Here is an 18,173-nt window from a genome sequence, read left to right as displayed (position 1 = left end):
CAAATTAACCCGAACTCTCCGGCAGGCGCGAGTAGCCAGTGCCTGAAAGATCGGCGGCAGCCATTTTTTATTCCTTTCGGAACGGGGCAGCCTGTGGCTATTCAGAAGAAAATTCAGTTTTGTTCGACATACTAATGCATATTTCACGCGTACACGTCACTTTGGGGCGGTGAGTTCTCGCGGTTTTGTGACGCCGCGTCACAGGTAGGTGAAGCGGGAGTCGCCTGAAAACTTTTGACCAATAGCCTTGGACTAATGGCGAAAAGGCGTCGAATCATAAATAACTATTTTTTTCTTTTGTTCTTTTCAATCATGCATAATCAGTGTGTTCACGTCATATCAGACGGAGAGCTATCACGTTTTCGTGACATCGCGTGACAGACAGGCGAAGTTGGAGTGGTCCAAAAAAGTTTTTGACTGGTCGCGTAGAGCTGATTGCAGAATTGGCAGATAAAAGTTAGGAATAGCTTTGCATTAAAGCGCCTCTAATTTGTTCGTGCCAGCTGTTCATGCCAACAGTGGATGATGACCGAGAAGACCTATCCGACCGCAGAAGAAGCTGCGCATGGATTCCTAGGAGAAAGCCAAAAAATAAACACATCAAACGCACATGTTCAAATTTATGTGAAGCGAAATTTTCTTAAAGCGGTTATTTAATTGCTTGCAGCTAACGGTGATGCGTACAATTTTTCTGTTACTTTCATCTCATGCAACATGTAATATCGCGCAATGTTTATGCTTATGCGCTGGAAAGGGCACAACTGTATTCATCATACAATTTTTATGTTTATGCACTACATCGCGCACATTCTCTGCCGAAATGAATACTCGAAATCAGCTGGATCCACATTGCGAGCCGTCCGCGCAGCGAATCGGTGTCAGGACGACGAGCGCAATCTATGATGCTTGTCGACGAAATAACGATGATGACAGGTGTATGCGGAGTGAAGTACAGTACCCATAGGGGAACATAAAAAAATTCTATACCCCGTTTGTCACACTGGCACATACGAATTATGGAGGATTGGTTAAGAACATGCACACACCCAGTGGCACATACCAAATGGCTGAATCAAAGAACGTGTTATATATATAATAGGCTATTTCCTGGACAGACTTGTGTGCTTTCGAGATGCTTTTAGGCGGTCGCCAACATTACTGAGCTTTTATGTAGGAATTCGTTTTTTTTTATTACGTAGAGCAAAGGTAAACTTAATTGGACTACCACGGCCGCTGGATAAAAATACACAAGTGAGGCCTGCCGCGTTGCGCCGCTGACAACAGGTGAGAGCGCGAAGGAGGAGTGTATACAGTTAATGTCACATTTGTTGAGGGTGGCGCTAGTTACTGTATACTGTAGTTAGTTACTGTATACGCAAACAAAGGTTGCTGAGTTGCGCGTAGGCCCGTCATCTTGCCTGTCGAGCGAAGTCATTCGCCGCACGTCCTTTTTTTTGCAGGCGGCATGCATAGCATATCGCCGATCGTACAGCACGTTACGGTACGTGTGCAGTACGTTTGTTCGAATATACACTAACTCTGTGGAGAGCCGTGCGTGACACCTGCGCACCGGCGACGAAGTGGCGAGCACATGGTAAGGATTGAAAAACTGCGGACGGCCCGCCAGTGATTTTTCTTCACCTGTGCCGTTACAATTGCGTGTCATTCAAGACAGGTTACGTTTGCGATGATCTCTGTACATGCGCCATAATGGCGCGCAACTGTTCTGCGCCGCTGTGCACGAAGAATGCGAAAGAAGTTCTCCGAAGATTGCGATGCTCCCCTAAGGCGAAACTTGAGTGTTTTCATTTCAAATACGCATTTTCATTTCACGGTAGAATAGTAATAATAGAATTTATTGATAGGAAAGACAGAGAGGTCGACCTGAGCTAGTGCGCTCTAGTCTGCTACTCTGCACTGGGGAAGAGGGAAGGGGAGTGAAAGTATTGGGATGGATGATGATGATAAGAGGAGAGGTGAGTGCTTATGTACATGAGACAGTTGCCTCGCTACAGCCGCTCGTCGAGCTTGGTGTCCTGCAGGAACTTCAACAATAGTTTTGTTGCACGCATCGAAATTGCAGTGTCAGGCCATGGGCCGAGGATAGCTTCCTCCGAGAGTAGTTGTCTGCCAACGCTGGCTAGGAAACTGTCCAACGACCTTCGCTCCAGCATATATGCTGGGCAGTCGCACAGTACGTGTTGCAGTGTTTCGGGCATCTGGCAGTGTACACAATCAGGGCTGTTCGATTGGCCGATGAGGTGTGCGTAGCGACGGGTGAAAGCAACGCCGAGCCGAATCCTGTGTAGCAATTATGTTTTGCTCCGTGTAAGCTTCGGGGGCAAACAGAATTTACCGTCTGGGTCGATCATACGTAGACGTCTGTGGATGTTATCAGGGTGGGCTCTGTAAGCCTTCGTAAGGTCCTGCATGAGTGCCTTGATCATGGAGTTGGTGTCAGGTCGCGAGTAGGCAATCCGTACTTCATCAGAGGAAGAGGAGGCCGATCTTGCTTCACTGTCAGCGAGTTCATTTCCAAAAACACCACAATGGCTAGGCACCCATTGAAAGGTGATCACGTGGCCACTTAGCTCGGCACTGTGATAAAGTTCGACGATTTCCAGCACGAGCAGATAGTATGGTCCTTTGTTTAAAAAGTATTTTAGCGCCTGTAGCGCTGATTTGGCATCGCACAATATTGTCCATTTATGGGGTGTCTGCGTTCTCATAAAACGGACAGCCTCCCGTATTCCCGCAAGTTCCGCAGCCGTAGATGTCGATTTGTGGTCTAATCGAAATCGTTGAGTAATTCCAAGTTGTGGGATGACAAATGCGGCCGCTGTGGCAGATGGCGTGACCGAACCATCGGTATATACTTGTACAGTCCCACTATATAAAGTAAATATATGGGACAGGGTGAGCTGCTTCAAGCCAATGGAGGCAACGTGAGATTTCTTCCTAATTCCGGGTATCTGAAGCCTCACTAGTGGTATTGGCAATTTCCATGGAGGTGTCGCGGGGATGTCGCGTGCCTGGAATCTGGCAGGTACAATGCTTGCGTGACATGCAATAGCTTTAGAAAAAGCACAGTCAAGGTTGATGCTTGGAAGCGTTGACAGTGGATGGTGTGAGTGTCTGGTTAGCAGGCGAAGATAGGTTCGCGCAGGTTCACAAGACCTGTATATGTCGATAGGACAAGCCCGTGCTTCCGCTATTGTGCCCTTAGTTGACGTGCAGCGTGGCAAGCCAAGACATATCCGTAGTGCTTGAGCCTGAAGGCTCTCCAGCGTGCGTATACAAGATTACCCCATGTTAGATAACACAGGCATGCTGTAGCGTGTGTAGCCCACAAAAAGTGCCTGGTACACTTGGAGCAAACTTCGCTCAGAGGGGCCCCATCTCAGTCCTGATATTACACGAAGAACGTGTATGAAGTTGGTCAGTTTAGCCCTAAGCGCAGTAACATGTTTGGTCCAAGAAAGATTGCGGTCTATTATCACGCCAAGAAATCTGTGGTGGGTGACTAAAGGGAGCGCCGTTCCATCGACAACGATTGGATAATTTGACATCGATTTGCGCGTAAATGCCATGACTGCACACTTAGTTGCTGAGAGTTGCAGGCCTCTACGGCGCAAGTACTTCGCCGTTATGGTAACCGTACGTTGAAGCCTTGCACGCACTTGTGGACGTGTGACCCCAGATGTCCAAATACAGATATCATCCGCGTACGTACTGATACGTGCTGTTTCAGGTAGCTCGTCTGCAAGGCCCACAAGTATCATATTGAACAATATTGGGCTAAGGACACCACCCTGCGGAACACCCCTGCGAACTTCATGTCTATCAGTCTCGCCATCCGAAGTGGACATGAAAATGGTGCGGCCACTGAGGTAACTCTGCAGCCATGCATACATCCGGCCACCAACACCAATATCCTCAAGCGCCTGAAGAATCGAATGGTGGAAGACGTTGTCGTAGGCACTTTTGATGTCCAGAAATATTGCGCATACCAGACGACGGCGTCTCTTTTCCTGTTGAACAGAAGATACTAGGTCGATCACGCCGTCAATGGATGATCGGCCTCTTCTGAATCCATTGATGAAATCAGGAAGTCCACCACTTTTCTCGAGTAGCCATTCCAGTCTGCTCAGTACCATCCGTTCCATCACTTTACCGACACAGCTTGCCAAGGCTATTGGCCGATAATGTGACAGATCATGCGGGCATTTCCCAGGTTTTAGCAAAGCCACAAGACGACTGCACTTCCAGTGATTAGGCACAGTTGCTGTGTCCCACGTAGAGTTGTAGAGCGCCAGGAGAATTTCTCGAGCTTCTACTCCAAGATGACAAATCGCGGAGTATGTAATTCCGTCTGGTCCTGGACAAGTTGATCGGCGGGAAGAAGATATCGCAGCGTCGAGCTCGTGCATAGTAAAAGGCGCGTCCAGACGGTGATCACTAGATGACGGGAAAGTCAGTCGTGAATGGGTTGGTATATCGTTCGAGGAGCTCACGAGTAATTTGCAAAAGTCATCGGCGACCTCAACTTCACGCCGGCCTTGCCGTAAGGCCACAGCGCTGAACGGGTGAAGCTGTTGTGGAGGCAAGCGAAGGCTTCGTACAATTTTCCAAATTCTAGAGAGAGGTTTTCTCGGATCCAGAGAGCCACAGAATGATCTCCAGCGTTGTTTGTCAAGCTTGTCAAGGTGGCGCAGGACGTGACGCTGAGCCCGGCGTGATGCAGTGACGTCTAATGGTGATTTGGTCCTTCTGTATTTCCGTTCTGCTCGACGCCGTATCGCGCGAAGTCGCTCGTACTGGTCATCAATAGATGATCTAGATGAAGGTGCACTGAGGTGTTTTGTTGTGTCACGTAAAGTTGCCACGATGACATCTTCAATATTGGATGGTGCTTGGATGGCTTGACATGCGGTGGTCACAGATTCTCGAAATGTTGGCCAATCGATAGAACGCACAGTGTGCGGAGCTGGTGGATGTAACCATTTCAACTGAACATATGTTGGTAGATGGTCACTTCCATGGGTGTCGAGATCAGTACACCATCGTGTAGCAGACAGCAGGCTTCTTGAAACAAACGCAGTGTCAAGACAACTGCTGTAGTAAGAGCCTCGAAGGTATGTTGGCGAGCCATCATTGATCACCATCAAGCCTTGACTAAGCATGAAGTCAGCCAAGTCTCTACCGCGGGCGTTCGTCGAAGCAGAGCCCCACATGGGATGGTGGGCATTAAAGTCACCGATGACTATGTGGGGACCCGGACAAGCTTTCAGTACGGACAGCAAATATGAACAGTCTATGCTCGATGTTGGGGGTATATACCCGCCAATTACTGAGAGTGTGCGCCGCTTGTACTTCAGCGTTATGCAAACGTACTCGTTGGAGGCGTGTGCAGGAATGTCTTTACGAAGGCACGTTAAATTCCGACGAACGAAAATGAGCACTTTGCTTGAATTGTGATCATTCCTTGACCACAGTGGCACATATCCAGATACGCGTAGTAAAGATGTCATGTTTGGTTCACATATAACAGCCACGGGAAACTGGTATTTGAACATCCATTGCCGAAAGTCTGCGAGGCGGCCTCGTAGGCCTCTGGCATTCCATTGCATTATTGCAGATCTTCGTAATTGGTTTTCAAAAGAGAGCGCCATGATGCCTTATTGTAGAGCCGCGAGGAGCGGTTCCAAAGCATCTAGAACATGTAGCGCGGTCTTAGCAACCGGCGTCTGTAGTCCGCAGAGAAGTGAACGCATCGTAGTTATCAGGTGTTTCAGCATACTTTGTACATTTTCATTTTCTGCCTTATCATTCTCAACCACCTTTGCAGACACATCACCCGACGCATTTAAGCCTGTTTGTTTGGGTGGGAGCGACGGCCAGTCAATGTCAGAGTCGGGCGGCGGAAGCGTCGTTTTATGCAGCGCATGTGTTCCACGTGCTGTTGTCGAAGAAGGTACGTCGGGCCCGCATCTTGAGCGCAGAAGCAAACTTGGCAAGCGAGGAGTTTGCCATGCGGTCGATGGTCCATCTGTATGGGAAGTACTCTTGTCTTGCTGTCGTCTGTGTCGCGATCGACGTCTGCGGCGGCGTATCGATGTAGCAGCCTGTCTGTGAGTGGAGTTGTCCCGCACCATCTTTCGAAGCACTGACATTTCGTCCTTGATTTTCTGGCAGTCTTTTGATGTCGCTTCATGTGGACCGGCGCAGTTAGGACATTTTAGGGCAGTAGCATCGCAGCTATCATTTTGATGGGCCCCTCCACACCGTTGGCATGTTACGCCGCCCTTGCAAGCTGCGCTTACGTGTCCTATTTTGAAACACTTCCGACACTGCACCAGTTTTGGCACGTGAGGGCGCACACGGTGTCTTACGTATCCTACTTTTACGTAGTCAGGTAATGTTGCAGAGTCAAACACTATTTTAATACACCGGGATTGACCGAAGCGGTGAATCTGCACTATTGGTGCGGTGGAATTCAAAAGCCTCTGGAGGTCAGTATCTGCGATTTCTTTGTCCACGTCAGAAATAACGCCAGTCGAGGTTCCTTTTCCATAAGCAAAGTAGGAGCGCACTGGGATGTTTCCTAGTAGTGTGGCAGCCTTTAGCGTATCCAGAATTGACTTGTTGTTCACGTCCACCGAAAGGATGTTCCTCCGTGCGTTAATTCTGATCTCGCTGACTTGGCCTGGCGCAATTCGCTCAAAGTACTCTGTTAAGCTCTGCCTGTTCAAGGTATTCAGATCGTCGGAAGTTGTGGTAGGGACGTAAGCAACAGTGAATGATTGCTTACCACTGTCCTGCCTGGGCAACGATTCACTGTCTGTTGATGTCCTCCTGAGTTTTCTCTTCAAACGGCGACCCACGGCAAGTGTGAAATCGCTGTCCGATTCCATTTCTTCAACCGTTGAGCTGTCGGAAGATTCAAGGGCGACAGTGGAAGGGCCAGTGCGATCCCTTGTCTTCGATGCCGCCAGTGGTGGACGATCAGGGTCAAACGCTTGGTTGGGATTCCTATCCCCCATCCTGGAGGATGACGTTGTGCCCTTTGCACAGTCTCTGATGTTGAAAAACGTCCGAGACACAGGAAAATGAAGAGACCACAGCTACAGGCGTTCTTCTTCCGAGGCACTTCTTCTATGTAATTATGTAATTATGTATGTAATTGATGAAAGTCGCTGATCAGTTTCCCGACCAGCTAGCGAGTCACCATATAATTACAAGGACGTCAATAAGAAACCTCTGCACGATAGCGCAAATACCGCTGTGGAGTTTCACCTTGTACGTAAACGTATTACCGTTTACGCACTACCGGATCACCCGACACTGTACGGCAGCAACAATGCTGGTAGCGACATTTGATGTCATGCATTATGTATGCAGAGATCACACAAAGCTGTAATGACCTCTCATATTCGGCTTATCTGCTGGGGCAAGGCGTTCGTTACCGACATATTAATAGATGGCGCGGGCGACACCACGTGACTCTGATCCACCATTAGGGACGCGCAGACGTCGTCTCCTGCCCTCACTGGAGGGCTGCGGCGGAAAGGTAAAAGAATTACGCAGCCTTTAGTTTTATTCTGGTGGCTCAGTGGCACCAGTATCAGCTTGAGAGGGGGAGCTTAACTAACGCTTATAGTTTCGGCGGTGACGTGGCGATAGCGGTATCTCATCTGGAATCTTAAGATACACGAAACATTCTTTCATGTATCGGACATGCAGATATTGATACACGTCTTGCCAAACGTGTTGTGATACAGATGCAAAATACCCAAAGAGTATCTAAGATAATATCTAAGATACATTTATCGCCGATTCTGCCCAGCACTGGGACTCTAGTTGAAAAAAAAGTGAATATGGCCTTCGTATGCACCGCTCGCGGTGAGTGAGGTTTAAAACATGCATGGCTGACATGTCATGACATGTATGTGTGTGTGTGTGTGTGTGTGTGTGTGTGTGTGTGTGTGTGTGTGTGTGTGTGTGTGTGTGTGTGTGTGTGTGTGTGTGTGTGTGTGTGTGTGTGTGTGTGTGTGTGTGTGTGTGTGTGTGTGTGTGTGTGTGTGTGTGTGTGTGTGTGTGTGTGTGTGGATACGAAGCAGTTACTGATGAATAAGTTGAGGTATATCCGCAGTAGTACGAGGGACCGAAATATTGCCATGGGTGGTGCTTGCTCACACTCCAGGTAATCTTAGAATGACCGACAATTTATAACACTCCCAGGGACAAATTTTGTCCACTACACAAACACCCAAAAGAGGGATGGCTATAGTTGAATTTATGGAGCTTCGCACACGCAATGCTGAAGATTTGGATTCGGCTACCATCGGCGGCAAGTTGTTATTTTCGTAGGCTATCATTTACTTTTCCATTGAAGCAAGTAGTTTCCTTTGTGCTTTCCTTGGCTGCATTATCCGTTACGTTAATTTCGGTTCCACAGTAGCGAAGTACTCATAGTGAGTACGAAGTAGATAAACAGTTTTGCGTTCATCAATCAGCGTGTAAGCAAGGCAGCTTTGAAAAGAAGTGAAAAAAAGCAGCCCATTCCAGCCTATAGCTATTTCTGATACATTGTGGAATAACGGAACGTTTCATTTTTGGGAGGTTATTTATTTAAACACTGTAATTTGCTTTCCCGTGTGACCTGTTCTTTACCGCTTAGTGTGTAGTAACCGCACGTGCCGTATATTTGGCGGTGTAAGGGGTAGTGACCCTCCAGGAGTCCTGCCGCCATTCTCCGAGTGAAATGGTGTGTTTCGTTTCGAGAATCCCTTGGTAGCTATGTGGTTCCCATATGTTCAATCTTTTTTCTAAGAAAGCTGCAGGAGATAAACCGGCATTGTTCTGGTGCAATACATAGCCTGTCCCATCACGTTTTTGCTTGTCCTTGTAGTCGCATTTTCACTGCTCTTTCCGTTAGCATCAAATCTATCGGGACTACTCATTGTTCCAAGAATTATAGCGCACAGCTTACGCGTTACCAAGGAAACTGAAGCATTGCTGACATCCTTACCAATGACTGCAACGCGTTGCCCTAGGACGTCTGCTGAGCTGACGTTGATTTTGTCCGATATAGGGGGAGTCCGGTATCTGAGGAGCCCGAACACTGATAGCATTTCTTGAACGTAATCCGTAGATGAGGGAAGAGCCAGCGTCTGTGCCACCCAAGCTGCAAGCAGCGTTGGAAAGTATTGGCCGGTTACTTCCAGGCATGAAACAGCGACATGGAGGTTGTGGGCGTTACTCGACGGCAATATGTATTCGTATTTGGCGAGTTGGGCTAAGGCTAAGAGCAAAGCGTAGATATTCGCAAATATAAACAAATCAGCACGAATGGCTTTCATTGTAGCCGTGACTTGCTCGTAGCCCCGTATGCGGATGAGAGATTCTGAAGACAAGGTGGTGCCATTGTAGAATACGTGCCGAAACGCTTCTATCCACGAAAATCCTGGAAGCGGAGACTCGAGATCCCTAATGCTTATCTTTCTGAATGGATATGTTCTGTTGAATTCATGACCTATTTTTCCAAGCTCTCCGTCAACAGTCTGAAGAAACAGCCACAATTTCGTGTCGTTACGAAGGTCCAGCTCTCGCAAAGCCCGCTCAATGTACGCGACAGCGGTATTTCCACTATTGTCTCTTAGACTGTTGGCAATGGTCGAGCCAGGCTCGATGCCAACTTCGCTGGATATTGAGAAAGCCGTGACTAAAGAGGGCAAACCGGTGCGAAGAGAAGTCTCTATTACGACACTCATCAGGTCCTGTAGAGTTGCGCATCTCAGCCATGCGTCGACGTCTATGTTCGCTTTCGCGAGCGTGCCACGTACAGACGGGCGTCGGCGGGCGCGAACAAAGGCGTGACAGCTGTCGTAGAAGCGCGCCATCTCGTACTCGCGCTGGGCGCAAAGACTCGGGCTTCGGAGGACCTCGACCAACTGGTGGTGTAAGCGTTCCGTCAAGTTCCGCCGGTTTTCGATCGCGTAGCTGGGCCTCCCGGGTACTTTGATGCTCCACAGGCCACAGACGTGGGAATAGAAATCATAGCATGGGTTGATCGTGGCGTTGCTTGCTTCCAGAAGCATGTCGAAGACTCTCGCACAGTCCTTGCCGTCGCACACGTGGGCCTCCTGTGCACGCAACGCATCGGGCTTGTACTCGCCTTTCAAGGTACGAAAGTGCCTCAGCGTGATGACGAGCGCGAAAACCACCAGAACTAGCAGTATGGGCATCGCCGTGACTAAGTCCTTGAAGATGCCTTGCTTGTCCTTCCTCGAGCCGCTTAAATCTTCTCGACATCTCACTGCGCGAAGAGACAGAGAAAGTGATATTTTCTATATGGGTCTTCAACGATGACACAAAATTTGATTGCTTGAGAAATTTCGCTATGAATATTGCACATTTTGCGAATGTGGAGGCGAGGAAAGCTCCGCCTTCAAATTGACAAGACATTATGCAAATTAAGCTTTAGGCTGCAGTGTAATCACCCGCACGTCCTTGTAGCGGCCGCTGTGAGATAATTACATGCGGTTTCTAAAGAAATTGGAGGCCGAGGAAGCGATTCCCAATTTCCAGGCTTCAATGTCGCCCTATTTACGTCACAAGGGAATGCTCGAATGAGATGTAGTGTTCCCGGCGTGGTTGCTTGATGGCTATGGTGTTGGGCTGTTAAGCACGAGGTCGCGGGATCGAATACTGGCCACAGCGGCCGCATGTCGATGGGGCCGAAATGCGAAAATGCCCGTGTACCGTGTATTTAGGGGCACGTTAAAGAACCCCAGGTGAGCCTAATTTCCGATGACCCTCACCACGGCGTGCCTCATCATCAGAAAGTGATTTTGGCACGTAAAACCTCATAATTCTTTAGCTGTAGTGTTAATTTACAATTCAGTCCAAGATGCAAGGCCGGGCCGTAGCAGAGCTCTCTTACAGTCGATAGTCCTAATTCCGAACCAGAACCTTGGAAGTCGCAGTTGGGGCCACGAGATGATTCGGATTTGAGAGAGAACAAGATGTAATGGCGTGAGCCTAGAGGAACCCACGTTTTCTCTCATGGTGTGATTAAACGAACATTTCCCAACCAACTCTCATAGAATGCAATTCTGAATGTGGTGACGCCATGTTGGGATACGTAGAGATGGTGTGTTCAATGGCATTCCCTCTGACAAGTGTTTTACATTTGTATTTAAGGAGTGGTTATACACAAACAAAAGCGTATTTTACCTAAACGCTTGGTGTTCCAGTGCGCACAGTGATGAGACCTAAGAAAATGTCTAATAGTTGCTACAATCAACCGGTGAAATGAACTCGCGATGCACGACAAAATCTTCTCATAGCGCACTAAATAATGCGAATCAACATGTTCGTAGATTATTTGCACTGTTCACGCAGCATTATCTCCATTCGCAATGCCCGATGCATCGTCCTGCTAAATATATACAAAATCCATTAGATCACGCTTCTCGGGTGGTACGGCCCGAATCTGCTAGAATTTTTTATGAAGGAAAATCAGCCCCTAATCAGCTCAGAAAGCACAGAACTAAGTATTTACTTTTATTTGTATGCTCCACCTCTATCGCTGTGCGTAGCGAAGCGCAAGCGTCCAAGAACAAACGAGATTGAGAAAATTCGATAATTGTTAAATGAGCCAACAAAAAGAAGTTCTGACCTCTCCATACGTTGAATTTTATAGGCTACCAAAAAAGTCGCAGTTCCACTCTAAAGGCGGAACACCGATTGCGAAAGCGAAACTCTCCGACAGTTATACGAAGTAATGATAGTAGTTTTATCAGCCGTATAAACTTGCCAGCGTTCGGTTACTAATTAAATAAACAAGCGAGGTTCACCTTTCCAAAATTACCAGCGCTAAAAAGACAAGGACATGTCCTTGTCTATGTCATGTGTCCTTGTCTGTTTAGCGCTGCTACTTTTCGAAACATGAATTAACACAAACCTGCCAAGTTTCCGTTCTAGTAACAAGCATGGTGTCACGTACGCATAGGCAAGCATGAACACATCTCACTGGATGACCGTGGACGCCCATTGTCGAAACACTGGCGTGATGAAGCGCGGCAGCAGCAGCGAGCAGATTGACCTTTGTGCTGCCTCTCGCTTCTGCATGTAGTATATTTGCATGTAGTATAGCATGTAGTATATTTAGTATATTCATGTAGAGTTACGCTAGAGGCGCACGCATAACTGGCGTAGTCACAGATGTCTGGGCGACGGCGTTATTCTGTGCTGTAACTTGTAAGTGTTAACAATGAGGAAAATAATGGTGACAACTGGACCTTTTTACCTGTCTGAAGAAAAACACGATGAAATCAACACTTTCTTCTTTATACCTGAGTGCCGGAGCACAGATATTATGCGAACTTAAAACGAGATAAGTTCGTGTCAAGTTTCTTGGTTGATTCTACCGCACTGTACACTCAGAAACTAGAAAAACAGGTGAACACAACTAGTGCAATCGGCTCAACTTTCACTGCAGTTACATGAAATAAAAGGAATTTTTGACGATGGGAGATGCCGCTCACCGGCAGCAAGCTTTTTTTACCGCTCACTAAGGCTGCCGCCGAAACATTATTTGGAGAATTGATATAAGATGGGAAAAGCAAATGTTAGAAGCGCGCAATAATGCATTGAGGCTACATGCTGCGCCATCGCATGATCTTTAAAAATGAAGGTATCGAGTAAACATGGCGTATCCTTTCTCTTTACAGCTTCAATTGAACTCCTAGAAGTATCCCGTCAAATGAGCAGGGGCAACAGAGAAACCACAGTGCCGGGAGACATGAGAACTCATTACAAAAGCAAAGTACTGCTACCCTATCTACTTTACCGCTCAATTCATTGCTGCTGATATCTTTTGGTTCCATATACAGTGCACGCACAGGAGGGCGTCCAGACAGCGTTATGTTGGGACATCCTTGTGTAATTACGTATGTGTTAGAAACAGTTCTACCTGAAGGTTTCTGTCATTAAATCTGAAACCATAAATCCGGCTGCCTCTATCGCTGTGCGTAGCAAAGCGCTAGCGTCCAAGAACAAACGAGATTGAGAAACTACCATATTTGGTAAATGAGTTAGCACAAAAAAGTTCTGACCTTTCAATACGTTCAATTTTATAGGCTACCAAAAAAGTCGCAGTTTCACTCGAAAGGCGAAAGGCCGTTGGTCGCCGCAGTTTATGCTATTTCAATAGTTAGAGTACACCATGTGTTTGTGAATCTTTCGATATCCACGCCGCTCAAATAATTTGTGCAATACTGATACAAAGTGAGCTCGTAACGCATTTAGACAAAGGAGCAGGCTGTACGCTTGAATCAGCGCTGAGATCGCGGAGGTGAATGAACGGGTACTAGAATACGTGGAATATGGCCTCGCACAGTTCGCGGACTCACTGTTTGCCAGCTCGCCGACGAGAAGCCATGCTCACCCGCACTATTCTCGCTCCTTCCCGTCGTCTTCCTGGGGATCTCGAGGTTCTCGATTGCGAACGCAGTGCCGCGCGTTGGGTACCCTGAGACCCCTGTGCTTTCGGGAAGGCAAAGCTCGGCAGTGTCCGCCGTGGCGCTCCAAGGTCCACTTTTTGTGTCGTAGTAGACGTAGTCCTGCCGCAATTTTTCGAGCTTTCCGTCGCGCAAGTGCATCTCCAGCGAGTCTGGAGCGTCGTCGGTGGAGCACCCCTCCAGCGACCGCTGTCGTGGAGTGAGCGTTCCGTCCCCCTGAATGGACTGTGCCATGCTCGGTGTTCCTCCTGTCGGCTTCTTGCTGACAACGCCAACCGTGCCGGCCGACGGAGTTGGAGCCTTGGCTGCCGTTGCTGCAGTGGCGCGGTTCTCACCACCAGAGGGCTTGAACAGGACGAGATCAGTATTCATTGGACCTCCATATTGGTTTGCAATTACTATTTGGGGCGAAAGAAGCCTCTTTTCAGCATGACGTTTCGCCGAATGCTCTTCTCCTTTGGGACATCTGGGAGAGAACGTCGACTTTGCGCGCGAAGTATTTGCCGCCGTTACTTGCCTGCGCTTATGAATTCTGGCGTCTTCACAAAGCGTTGGCCCTTGCTCACCGCTGTGAGGCGAATGCTCTTGCCTTGCCTCCTTTGGTGAACTTTCGAAGGACAGACTTCCCGGTTTGAAAACGTCCCTTCCGATAGCTGGGTCCGTTTGGTGGCGGATGGCACTTGTCCGAAGACCGTCTTCGCGAGTGTTCGACGTCTCAAAGTGCGCTTCGTTGCGTGGCTCCTCTTGCTTTCCGACATACCGGCGTGTGTGCCGACGGCACACGTGATCCACACGATTATTACGGTGTCGCCTTCTCTGGCGAGGAGAATGGCTCTCGCTTAGCGGCTTCGCTCCTGGGTAGTTCTCCATGCTCCGTCGGGGTGACGGTGCTGCTTGAAGGTTAACGTAGTGTAGTTGGGAGTAGCCCCCTTGCGGAGTCAGCCCACAGCCACGCTCGGGTATTCTTCTCAACCATCTAAACATCAGGCACATACCCACAGCAAGTGGGCGCAGAAATTTTTGCATCTAAACGCGGTGACACAGGCCCTAAAATTAGCAGAGTGGCTATAACGAACTCGCCAACAGTCAATTTTGCAAGAGAAAAATTGCGCACCGAGAAAGCTAGCGTGAGCGATATCCGAACCCGCAAACAGAACACCCAAAGAGCACTAATCCAGTATCCAAAGCTGCAAATTGAAGATCTTTTAAATTAAAAGGAACCAATGGCCACAAAAAGGCCGTGCGAGGTTGAGTATGAAGTAGCGAGGGACCTTGAGCTGGTTGGTATTCCATGCTTTTGAAGTAGGAAAGAGTGCGGCAAGAGGAGTACTGACAATGCTGTCTACATTCCGTAAGTACTTGTCTTGCCGCGTTGTTTCCCATTTCAGAAGCATGTGTAACTACTCATATACACACTGATAGAGAGCAAGTCACGATAACAAGTAGTTAGGTAGCCATGGTGTGTTATCAAATGTCTTTCTTATATACGGGTATAGTAGGGTATAGAGGTGCAGGGGTGGCCTAGAGGTAGAACATCCGCCTCGCGTGCAACAGGACCGTGGTTCGAATCCCGGTGCCACGCAATTTTCCACCAGATTAAAAAATCCGCGTGTTAATAAAACTGCACAAGCAGACCTGGAGTGCGGCCTGATCCTGGTGACGAGAACCGGTAACGCACTCCCTCATCAGAGCAGGATTGCCCAGCCTGGTGCAGTACTTGGCCACAACCTCCTATTGGCGGCGAGGAGTTACGGAGTCGCCATCTATCGGAAGCGCCTCGCTGGCGTAGTATGAGGGATCACGTGGCGCGCTTCTCATAGGTTTTGCTGTCAGCGCTCACTGAAAACACTACGCGCGAGCTCTCCCGGACATTGCTTTAAGTACTTTCGAAACGAGAGAAGTTTCTTACTGTCTAAATAATAATCTTGGGCAAACTGAAAGCACAGAATCATTTACAGACTCTATCTCGTTACCGAATACGTACAGTGAACGCCACAGCGCGCGGTCGCCGCGATGGAGTCTCCCGAACCGGCTTCTCGCGTGAAAGATAGGCAAACGCTTAGAGCAAACTATGTGAAATATGTTCTTATAGTGTTTGTATAACTAAATGGAGTGTAATAGAATGAAGCCTCAATGCAGCGATCGCGCAAATTCACAGCGACCGACTGCGCGTCTGCATGCTTGTCCGCGCACTCTTTCGCTTTCTCTGCGCGCGCGTTCTCGCACCGTGCCATTAGCTTCAGGCTGCAGAATATGAGCATTTGACAGTATACAAGCAACCATTGTTGCGTGGGCGCTATCAGAGCTGTTCAAAAATAATTTCATTGTAGAGACTTCGATGCCTACGGGGATGTGCCGTCGCGACGATTCAATCTTTTTTTTTCTTCTAAATTCTTTGATCTTTCAATATTATTTCTCGAGTTGCGTCGCACTGTGTGTTTATCGGTGTTCTCAGCGTGCAATTTCCCGCTGCTCCTTTTTTTGTAATCCAGTGCATTAATTCATAACACAAACATGACCATATGCCATGCTTTTTTAAAATGTGCTTCTTACCGCTGCCTTTCCACTCCACTGAACTTGGCAGTATTTATAGCATCGACAAATTCATAGACCAAACCGTCATGACATTAGTCGGGCAGCGAACTCGGACGAGCGTCTCAGTGCACGCCGCCGACAGGTGGTGTTACTTGGGCGCCGAAAAACAAGGCGCTTGCTCTCTTTGGTTCGGGTCAGCAAGCAGTGCGGACTTGCCGCGCGTGCTCCGATCCATGCTTCTGCGAGACCGTCTCGCGTGGCCTCGTTCGAACGCGCCACTGTTCGCGTGACCGTACGCGCGAACGACCAGGCGTTGGGATCCAGCATGGGGCGAACATATTCGCTGGCTATCCGGTCACGGTGAGTCGGACTTCAAGATTTGTCGCGCGCCCGTCGGCATGTTTTGTGGATAGCAACTCGGTTAGGAGGTATTGATCTATGAAAGGTGCAATAAATGCCCTTGTGATTGTTCGCACTACTGTGTTGTCGTTCTTTTGTCCCGAGAGTACGGATGAGAACCCACAAATAGAAGAAAGAATAATCTAGAGGAATTGGAAATCCCCAAGGTAATGCCGGAAGAAGTAAAGAAAGTTTTGGGAGCTATGTAAAGGGGGAAGGCAGCTGGGGAGGATCAGGTAACAGCAGATTTGTTAAGGGGACAGGGTAGGTCCTATTCTTGCCATGCATTTTATGCGATGTTCGTGACCCTTTTTCTCATGATCTGCTGGGGTTAGAACATTAACTTTGGTGTCATTGTAATCGGCAATGGTAGGTAGTGTTACTGAACCAGGATTATTGTTTTTGAAAAATTTGTTTTTTTTTGCTTTCTTTCTTTTACTGGACCCACCCAATTTTAGAGCCAAAATCTGCAGTTAATAGCCTGTAAATAAAAATCCCCTGGAATAATATTTAAAATCCTGGTTCAGTAGACTGTCTGTAATGTTTTCTCAATATCTGGAAAATATTATCTCCATAGCGCTTGTAGTTTCTGAAAAAAAGGGTCAAATGCAGCAAAATTTGGTGTTTTGAGATAATTTGAAGTGGAAGAAAGAGCTATATTGCAATATAGGACTATAGAAACGAATTCTGGCGCATTTTTTCAATAGCCACCAGCCTGGTAGTCCCCTCCATAATCAACACTTCTTTTCTGTGCTAGCTGCCTTGTTTTCCGGGCCTCCTTAGTGACCAGTCTTGTAGCCCTCTCTGCAAAGTACAGTCGCCGCCAGTCAGCTTCGCGCGACCACTGGACTGTGAACCGTCCTGGAGAAACTCCGAATGACCTCAGAATGTTGGCTCGAGCAATGCTGCGGTCATTAAAAGTTAGCACAGCATCCATTGTCGCTATTTTAAACGTCTTGAGGCCAAGAAAGACATTCTTCGGAGCGCGCTCCGATACAACGTTGTTGAACGCCTCATTCGCGTTCTGAGTTTTTCCATGGAGACATTTCTGGAGAAGCCCAGGCTTTGAGAGCAGCTGAAACACCGGCGTTCCGCTTCAAGCGTTCCGCCGAGCATGAAAGCTTCGATGCAGACGCGCACGGGGTGGCCACGGCGCCCACTCCTGGATTTTGTTGCGGAAAATTGGCGTCATTGGAGATCGACTTATGCCGTTTTCCTTGGAAGAGACGTTGTTTAAAGCATTTATTTGGCTTCGTCATTGCATTACCTCTAAATAACCAGCATCAAAGTATAAACAAATTCGATTGTCCGCGAAAACACGCGGAAGCACGAGCAAAACGCCGCGCGTTGCGAGTAATCCAGCTGCGTCTTAGGATTCCTTTGGCTACAGTGGCTGTAGTTTGGCTAAGTGAAATATGCTAGCTAGGTTTTGACTGTTGCCAGATGAGTGACAGCCATTCCACTAAACATGACAAAAAATAGGCGTTGAAAAAAAATTTTTTTTTTCAGTTTAGGAGAGGCACAGATCTCGAGCATGTGTCAAAAGGGGCGTGGCTGGATGCTGCCTATAGGTTTCGAAAAATGTTGATTTTGAGGTAAATATTTCGCGTGCGCGCAAATGAAACACTGGGCCATGTTAAGGAAAGAATAGAGATTTTAAATTACACAAAAACAAAAAATCGATTTTTTTCGGAAACTTTGCCTACCCTGTTC

At 48.0% G+C, this 18,173-nt stretch overlaps 1 protein-coding gene across 6 annotated transcripts in view; it reads right to left on the bottom strand.

Moving 5' to 3' along the window:
• Positions 1–14,606, bottom strand: part of LOC139057654 (uncharacterized) — a 36,583-nt gene extending 21,977 nt beyond the window's left edge. The window contains exons 1-2 of one of the 6 annotated variants that reach the window (XM_070536266.1): positions 13,454–14,606; positions 9,032–10,318 (exon numbers count right to left, since the gene is read on the bottom strand). In XM_070536266.1, coding sequence (XP_070392367.1) covers positions 9,032–10,318; positions 13,454–14,552 — 2,386 coding nt within the window. In that variant the 5' untranslated portion in view covers positions 14,553–14,606. Of the gene's footprint in view, positions 1–9,031; positions 10,319–13,418 lie in introns of all 6 variants that reach the window. The other 5 variants (XM_070536267.1, XR_011512964.1, XM_070536270.1 and 2 more) reach the window with 5 other exon arrangements.
• Positions 14,607–18,173: the final 3,567 nt, after the last annotated feature.

This window comes from Dermacentor albipictus, chromosome 3, assembly GCF_038994185.2.
Source record: "Dermacentor albipictus isolate Rhodes 1998 colony chromosome 3, USDA_Dalb.pri_finalv2, whole genome shotgun sequence".
Classification (NCBI taxonomy): domain Eukaryota; kingdom Metazoa; phylum Arthropoda; class Arachnida; order Ixodida; family Ixodidae; genus Dermacentor; species Dermacentor albipictus.
Note: the sequence above shows the minus strand (reverse complement) of the source record. Positions and strands in the feature narration are given on the sequence as shown.